Source organism: Calidris pugnax, unplaced genomic scaffold (assembly GCF_001431845.1).
Source record: "Calidris pugnax isolate Ruff unplaced genomic scaffold, ASM143184v1 scaffold27, whole genome shotgun sequence".
NCBI classification, from domain to species: Eukaryota; Metazoa; Chordata; class Aves; order Charadriiformes; family Scolopacidae; genus Calidris; species Calidris pugnax.
The window spans coordinates 12436993-12445698 of record NW_015090893.1 but is presented as its reverse complement, the minus strand read 5'-3'; the positions used below and the strand labels follow the sequence as shown (position 1 = coordinate 12445698).

The window sequence follows — 8706 nt, the reverse complement described above, 5'->3', positions numbered from 1 at the left end:
GGGGGGAGCAGGGCAGCATGGCTGGGGGGGGAGCTGCAGGGACAAGGCGGGGGGGTCTCTGCAGAGCAGCCTCCCTGTAGGGAGAAGATGGGCTGGAGGGACCAGGCCGTGCTGGAAAGGTGAGCCTGGAGGTGACTTTGGGGCTGGGAGAGCACTGGGTCACACAGGGACAGGAGGATGGATGCTGCGGGGGCACAGCTGAGGTGGTCATCGAGTTTGGAAGGTGTCGTGCCAACCTGGGCACGGTGACCTGGGGAAGGGGCTCGGCCACAGCCTCCCTGCGGGCAGGGGAGTTGGGGTGATGCAGGAGGGGGCTGTGGCAGGGCTGGCTCTCCCTTGTGCCACCCCCAGCTGGGTCACAGAGCAGCGCTTTGGAAAGAAAATGATCCACACGAGTGATGGGAAGGGGCTGTCAGTTTTGCTGTTAAGCTCCATTTCTGGAAGATTTGGTGTTGCCCGTTCTGCACGCAGCTGGGGAGAAGCTGGCAAGGGTCAGCAGCGAGTCACATCTTGCTTTTTGACTTCTGGCGTGGGGCTGTCACTCCAAGGGACAAATTGCTGTCACGCTGCCACCCCTCCCCAGCTTTCCTGGGTGCTTCGCTCACCACAATGAAATTGCCTGTGCGTAGGGGAGGGAAAAAAATGCACATGAAAGTCGCTGAGGAGTCAAATTTAAAGTGGAAACCGAATGTGGCTGTTCCTGCCATGGTTGGGAAATGATGTAGTGGGGTTTTGCTTCGGTTTGAAATACTCATGTTGCGGATGAGACAAGTTTTGCAGCTTCTCCTTGTTGATTGCGGGGGAGCAGAGTGCTTGTTCCCGGCTGCTACGCAACCTTTAATCCAGGCACAAAGAAGGCAAGTCACGATGAACCCATTTCCCTGGCTCTTCAAAGCAAAAAGCAGCCAGGCCTGCTTGAGGGGGGAGAAAAAAAAAAAATAGAAATAATCATCACGGGGAGCAATCAGGCAGACTGATGTAACCGTGTTGTGTTTTATCTGCAGGATGTTGCTGTTGGGTACTTCAGATAATGGGCAGGCTGTCTCTGGGGAGGGGTTGGCCGTGCCTGGCACCCAACCTGGCACCCCCTCTGCCTGCTCTCCTTGCCCACTGGTGCTCGGCCAAGCCTCCCGAGTCTCTCCCCTTGCCCCACGGGCCCGTCACCGATGACAAATGGCTTCTCAAGCTTTCCTTGTGTAAACTAACGCTGCCGCTCTTCCCGGTGCCCGCCTCGCCGGGCGGCCCTGCCCGCGGTGGAGCCGGTTCAGGGCACGATTACGTGGCCTGGCTGGGAGGGAGAAGGCTGGGCAGGGGTGATGCATAGGTTGCCTTTGGCTCCTTACTTGCCAGCCGGGCTCGCCACTGCTCTGCGGGCTGGGATTGCGCAGGAGGGACCGGTCCTGCTTTCCGCTGCCGCTCTCGCTCGGTGCTGGAGGAAACAAAGCAGCCTTGTTGCATCCTGGGTGACCGGGATGTGGGGCAGGCATCCAGCCGAGCAAAGTCCCTTGTTCCCCGCTTCCCTTCTGGTTGGAGGAAGGGGATCACTGCCAAGGATGGCAGCTCTAGGCTTGTTTTTGCACTTGGCAGCCAGGTTGGCAGAGAGCGGTGCTGGGCAGGGGGGGTGCCTGGGGTAGGGGGTGTCTCTGGGGATGGAGCAGGACCCCAGCAGCCCAGGCTTGAGTTTTCACTGCACAGCCAAACGTGTCGGTCAGTGCCAGGGCCGCATCCTGTGGGTGCTCGCGTGACCCGTCGGGCGCCTGAGGAGCCTTCTGGCAGGAAACGAGCCCCTTTGTGGTGGTGATATTTCTCTGCTGCTTCCGCTTGGCCCTTGTCTGGCTCCCCACCAGCGCCAGGGGATGGGGGGGACTGGGACCTCTGGGGTTGCTGTGATGCTTGGGACATGACACCCCAGAGGAGCCTTGGGGCAGGGACTGGGTCCCCAGGCTGTGTGACAGGAGCTTGATGGATAATTTTCCTGCCTCCAGTGCCCCTTCCTGGCGGGGACTCGGGAGGCTGGAGGTGGTTGTGGGGCTGGAGGAGGCAAAGGCTTATTTTAGGAGGGGAGCAGAAGGCTGGGCAGAAGCAGCAGGAGCTCTTCAGGGCACATGTGGGAATTAAACCAGCTGACTGCTTTCCAGCCGAAGGCAGGAGGCTTGTGTCCTTGGTGAGAGCATGTACTGGTGCTGCTGGCTTGCAGGACCCTGCTGGGGCTTTGGCTGCAGGAAGAGCTCTGGGTTGTGCAGGTGCTTCATCCCGGGAAGCCCCTTAGTCCTAGAGGCACCTTTGTGGGCTGTGAAACATCTGGGGTGGATGGCTTGGTGTCAGCACATGGGCTGTGCTCCCGCCTGATGGAGCATAATAATTTTTTAATATATATTTTTAAATAAAAAACTCTTTAAATAAAAAAAAAAAGAGAAGTTAGGAAAGTGAGCACATGGGCTGTGCTCCCGCCTGATGGAGCATAATAATTTTTTAATATATATTTTTAAATAAAAAACTCTTTAAATTTAAAAAAAAAAAAGAGAAGTTAGGAAACTTTCCTTTCCCTGGCAAGAGCGAGCTGTTCCCGTGCAGCAAACTGTGTGTGAGTTAAAAGCAGTTGCTTTTTTCTGGCCGTCCTTCTGACAGCCCCTGGTCCTGAGCACTGGGGCTGGGGACACTGCCGTTGTGTGGCTGTGGTGCCACCCCTCAGCAGAGGCACACGGGTCCTTCACCCAGCACGAAGTGGGTCACATCCCAGCTCTGCCCGCAGGATCCCCAGCCCTGGGTGTGCCTGGGGAACGAGCCGGTGGGAATGTGCCATGCACCTTTGACCTTGGGACATGCCAGATCACTGGGGCAGGAGCGCATTGCTGTATAAAAGCCCTGGAGGAGACCTTGCTCCGGCAGAACGAGCTGGTCTCCTGGCACGATGGCTGACCCCAAGGAGCCTGAGAAGGGGGGTGTGGAGCTGAGCACCACTAATGCAGCTCCTTCCACAGGGACCATGTCCACCCGGCGCCTCCGCAGCGAGGACTACAATGACTACAGCTCCACGGATGTCACACCAGAAGGGAGCCCGCCCGATGGCATGAACGGCTTCGGCCACCCCGAGTCCTACCAGCGCTTTGGGGAGAGCAATGGGACGACGTGAGTGATGTTTCCCTCCCTCCTGGGCTGGCCCAGCACCTGGGGAGGGTGGAGGCGGTAACGGTGGCTCCCTGCTGGGGGATGGTGGAGCCACCGTGTTATGGGGAATCCCTCCTGGGGGTGGTGGTGGTGAGGGCAGAGCTGTGGTCCTGCTTCCGTGGGGTGCTGGTGCCAAGTGAGCAGCTTGTCCCAGTGTTGCTCCCTGTTCTCTGGTGAAGCTGAGCTCACCAGTAGTGGGTGGTGATCCTTTTCCCAATATTCCCCCACTCCAGCTGGGTTCCATGGGAAGCTGTGGCAAGCAGATGGCATGTCCAGCCATTCCCTGGGGGCTTCCTTGTCCCTTATTCACCCAGGTGGGCAGAGGAGGGAGAACTCCTCTCTGCCAGAGGGTGACCAATCTCTTCAACTCAGACACTTGTGCAACCTCTTACTTGTGCTGGCATCACTTGTGCCCACCCAAAATCTGTTTGTTGAATCTTTGCCTCCAGTCCTTTCTCAGTCCCGCTGGGCTGAGCTGGGTCAAGGGGACAGGATCCAGAGCTCTGTGTTGGTCACTGCAGCTCAGAGCAGGACCTGGACCCTGAGCAGGCTGAGCGGAGGCTGAGACTCTGCGTGGTCGGGGTGCAGGTGTCTACTGATGGTCATCTCTGCATCTCATCTCCCTTAGGTGGTACCAGACCCTGATCCACCTCCTGAAAGGGAACATTGGCACGGGGCTGCTGGGGCTGCCTCTGGCTATAAAGAACGCTGGCATCCTGGTAAGGTGGCTCTCACCCAGCTGCTGCCCATGGGGCAGAGCAGCCTCGGGGCACGGTGGCTTGTCTCCCTGCCAAGACGCCTCTTGGTGGCATCTTATGAGCTTTTGCACCCTGGTCTCTGTGGCTCGTTTCGTTTGCTGCTGAGACTGTTCTTGCTGCTCCTGCATTGTTTCGGGGTTCTTGAGGAGTTCAGTGTGGGACCTGGGACTGTGGTTTCCTCTGCTGGGGTCAGGCTGGGTGCTGGGTCCCTGCCCTTCCACCCAGCTGGGTGTTACCTCCCTGCCCCTGTGGCATCAGCCCCTTTCTCCCAAAACTCTCCGTGCTGCGCTTAGGTGGCATCTCCTCACCCTGGTCCTGTGGGTGCTCGGTTCAGCACAACCTGGGGGCACCTTGCTGCTTTGCTCTGGGTTTCCTCCCCCAGCAGTGCAGCGTTCCCATTGCTCAGATTGAGAAATAAAACAAATTAAAACAGAAAACTTCCTTCCTTTGTCCCGACCATGACCTCTTTGTCACCTGTATAGTAGCGCTCTTTCTGTGAAAAATTCCTTCCTAATGTTCAATCTAAACCTACCCTGTTGGAGCTTGAATAAAACAAATTAAAAAAGAAAACTTCCTTCCTTTGTCCCAACCGTGACCTCTTTGTCACCTGTATAGTAGCGATGTGCAAGATAGTGTGGAAAAACAATCCTGGAAGCGCTTTGCTGTGCCCAGACTGCCCCAACTTGCTTCTTTTGCATCATTCCTGCCAAGCTTGTGGCTCTGTGTGGGGTTACTGGGTTCTCGGGGGCAGGTTCCCGGGAGCAGCACCCGAGCTCCGGTTCAGCCTCCAGCGGTGTTTCGGCTCACCAGCCCGTGGGTTTTTTCTGTCTGGATGTCAAACCCGTGGTGCAGCTCTGCCTTTGGCCGTCAGAGTGCAGCCTTCCCCCTCTCTTCCCCTGCAGCTGGGTCCTGTGAGCCTGGTGGTGATGGGGATCGTGGCCGTGCACTGCATGGGCATCCTGGTGAAATGCGCCCATCACTTCTGCCGCAGGTAAGGAGCAACTCCCTTTCTCAGCGCTGCTGCTCCTCCGGCTCTTCATTCCTTCCCAACAAACCCGGGGGGTTTTCCGAAGCCTCCCAGCAGCAGGTGGCCCATGTCGAAGCCTCGGTCACGAATTCCTGCTGGGGCTTTTCTGCAGGAACTGTTTTCCCCATTAATGTCATCGTTTGCCTCAGGAACTGGCAGACGGGGCTGATGTGATGTCCCTTCTCTCTGTCTTCTCCGGACAGGTTCCAGAAGCAGTTTCTGGACTATGGGGGTACTGTGGTGTACGGGCTGGAGTCGACGCCCAGCGCGTGGCTGCGGACACACGCCGTCTGGGGAAGGTACCTGTTCCCCCCCTCCAGAGAGAGAACTCCTCTTTAAGCTCAGCATGTGCTCCAGAAGAGCTGGCTGATCTCTTAGTTGTGTCAGCAGATGACTACAAGTGACATAAAATGTTATTTGGCTCACCTGCCCTGAGTGCTCAATGTCCCCCGGGGGTGTAACCTCAGTTGAGGTCTTTTGACCCAGTCCTGTCCCCAGCGAGATATGGCTTATACTAAAGGGGTGGGAGAAGTAAGTCTCGGCAGCATAACAAAGGGGTGAAGAGCATGTCCTGCAGTGCTGGCCCATCCTGTCAGATGTTGAGCATGTCTGATAGATGCTACCAGCCCTGTGGATGTCCCAACATCGCACAGATGTTGCACACAGATCACACTGCACATCGGATGCTGGGAATGTCCTCCTATTCCTGTGTCTGGGGAGCATTGTCTCCAGCTGTGACAATTCAGCAGCAGACTGGAGATGCTAAATGTTCCTCCTGAGGCTGGCCCAGACCCTCGGGAGGGAATGAGAGTGGGAGATAGGAGAGCTTGAGGTCTGTGAGGTTAGATGGAGGTACAGTCCTCTTCCCTGAGCGTTGAGGAGAAGCGACCTGGGTGTGCTGGGACCTGTGCATCTGGAGCCCTGGGGAGAGCAGCATTGCTGCAGTGTTCGAGTGCAGCCCTCAAGCAACCCACGTGGGCTCTTACTTCTGTATGGCCTGGCTGACAAATGGTCTTTTTTTCTCTTCTAGGCGTGTGGTGGGACTCTTCCTGATCATCACTCAGCTGGGTTTCTGCTGCGTGTACTTTGTCTTTCTGGCTGACAATCTGAGACAGGTTAGATTTACTCCCTCCTTTGTGAGCAAGGGCCAGATGAGACTGGGTGTGGAGGGGCTTGGGTTCTTCTTAGCTCCTGTTCTCCCCCAAAGGTCTGCTTTCCGTAGCTGATGCCCCTCAGGAAGGTACTGCTTGTCCACCCAGCTATTTTGGAGGATTGCTTTTCCCATTCAAATAGGTCAGGTTTGTCTGAGAGTCCCTGTGAGTTTGCTGTGTGAGGTGTTGGAGCCTTCCCTGTCACCCCAGGGAAGCGGAGGCTGTTCCTGGGTTAGGGAAGGCAGGAACACGGTGAAAGCAGAGGGACTGTGCCTTGGATGTCCTGCCCATCTCAGTTAATTGGTTTATGGATACTCTGTGTAGATGGTAATGTGTCATGGGTACCGGGACCTGCTGTGAACCTCCCTTCTTCCTTTCTTGGACCTGTTTGCATTCTGGTTTCTTGCCTCATCCTGTGGCTCTGGAGCTTAATTACATCTTTAGGGAAAGACTTGCCTTCTGCCAGGCGTTGGGAGGAAATAAACAGAAACCCTGAACCGCTTGGCTGGCTCCAGTGTTGTGAGAAACTGTGAATAACAAGTCAGTTTTGGAATTTTTTTGGGTGCGGAGAGAGAACTGTTGCTTGTTACTTTTTGCAGTGGGGATGTTAGACAGGGAGTGATGGTGCAGGTGGTACCTCAGGTTGAGGTATTGCTGTGCAGGCCAGAACTTTGGCTTGGAAACTGGTTTTGGAGCAAGCTGTGGAGAGGCAGGGCAGGCTGGGGCCCAGAGGAGCACTGTCCCATGGGTGCGTGGCTCTGTGTGTCCCATGGAGGAGGCTGATTTGCTCACAAACTATTTAACCTCTCCTTTGGGGCAGAACTTACTCTTGAGCAGGTTGAATTAGCCCTTTGCTGCAGTGGTGAGACAGTACCTGGTAACCAAACTGGCTTGGTCCTGGCTGTATTGGTGATCTCCCAAGCCCATGCTCTTGGGAGGGATGGCTCAGCCACCCAGTTCCTGGGGCAAAACTGTCTCCAGAAGTGACCACATGGCCTGTAGTGCCTTTGGGATGAAAGACCCCAAGGAAAGGATGATTTTCCATGAAGAAAAGTGAAGTTAGGGGCCAGCAGTAGCTTCCAGATGCATGGGAACAGGGCACTGGGTGGTGGAAAGGGGGGTGTGGTGTTGAGTGCAATGTGATACAGCAAGAGGAAAAGGACTATTGATTAAATAGCAGTTAGTGCTTCTTTCTTCTCAACTGGTCACATGGGCAGTGCAAACCAACCTATGCCCTTGGTTCATGTGGCTGCTGGGTTCACCTGCCTGGGCTCGGGCAGGTTTTGCTGTCTCAGCTCATGTGCTGTAACTGTCACACCTCTGATCCTGGCGAGGTAACAGGGATTCTCTTCCAAACTACCTGAAAACCTGTGTTGCTTCAATTTTAATCGGCTAGCTGGGTTCGGAAGTGAGCTCATGGGGTAGTATTCTGACCCACCTGGGATGGGCTGCCGAGATCCACAGCTCTTAGACCTACATGATGGGGTTCATCAAGCCTTTCTCTGCTTCCCTAGGTCATATCTGCAGCAAATGGGACCACCAATGACTGCGCCTCCAACAGGACGGTGGTGATGACCCCCACCATGGACTCCCGGCTATACATGCTTTCCCTGCTGCCTTTCGTGGTTCTGCTCACCTTTATCCAGAACCTCAAGGTCCTGTCCATCTTCTCCATGCTGGCCAACGTGGCCATGTTCATCAGCCTCATCATGATCTACCAGTACATCGTTAGGGTAGGTGTCTACAGCTCCCCTCCCTTACTCCTCTGATGTCCTGTGCTTTGGTGGGCAAGAGGAGTTTGGTGATGGGATGTTTGCACACCATGGGATGTTTGCACACCATGGGATGCTGCACGCTCCTGTGGGCATGGTGGTTATCCTCTGCCCCGCAGGGCTTTCCCCACGGCGTGGGGCTGCAACGGGGAGCGGTGGGAGTGGGTCAGGTCCTCCCCATGTCTGAACTCTGTGTGGGCTTTTTTCCAGGACATTCCTGATCCCAGCAGGCTGCCTCTAGCAGCAGCCTGGAAGACCTACCCTCTGTTTTTTGGCACGGCGATCTTTGCTTTCGAAGGCATCGGGGTGGTAAGTCGGCGGGTGGCAGCGGGGCTGCCGGCACGGGGGGGCTCAGCCCGTGCTCCTGCTTGCTGCAGCACCTGTTGAATTCGGTTGCCCAAATTCTGGGGTGATGCTGTTAGCTTTAGCCTCCAGGGGCTGGCTCCTGGGTCAAACCCTGTTGCTTCCCTCTGAAGCTGGAGGAGCGCACGCTCCAAACCTCGGGAGGTTTGGTTGCCGCTTTGAAGGCGGCTGTGGCTGCCAGCAGAATTGGGCTCTGCTGGGAATCGCACTGCCAGCTGCCTTTGGCTCTGCTGTCTGGCCTGAAACATCCTGAGTCTTGTTACCAGGCTGCATCCTGAAGCTGCCTGAGAGGTGGGGGGGTGGGCAAGAAGTGTGATACAAACCAAAAAAAAAGTGATCCATTCCTTCCCACCCCGCACTGAGATCTCCCTTGGGCAGCTGCGTGGCCCCAGCCTGCTGTGGGGCTGGATTTGCATGTCCCTCTCATACAAGATGCTGTTAATAGACCAGCTGTGTCTGTGAAAAAA

General features: G+C 56.0%; 1 protein-coding gene across 1 annotated transcript in view; it reads left to right on the top strand.

Annotated features, from left to right (window-relative positions):
- The first annotated feature begins 2963 nt into the window (after nucleotides 1–2963).
- Nucleotides 2964–8706, top strand: part of LOC106891610 (proton-coupled amino acid transporter 1-like) — a 17297-nt gene continuing 11554 nt past the window's right edge. Inside the window, exons 1-7 of the mRNA XM_014948278.1 lie at nucleotides 2964–3129; nucleotides 3797–3887; nucleotides 4829–4917; nucleotides 5157–5252; nucleotides 5984–6068; nucleotides 7619–7837; nucleotides 8087–8185. Of these exons, the coding sequence (XP_014803764.1) occupies nucleotides 2987–3129; nucleotides 3797–3887; nucleotides 4829–4917; nucleotides 5157–5252; nucleotides 5984–6068; nucleotides 7619–7837; nucleotides 8087–8185 (822 nt within the window). The 5' untranslated portion in view covers nucleotides 2964–2986. The remainder of the gene's footprint in view (nucleotides 3130–3796; nucleotides 3888–4828; nucleotides 4918–5156; nucleotides 5253–5983; nucleotides 6069–7618; nucleotides 7838–8086; nucleotides 8186–8706) is intronic.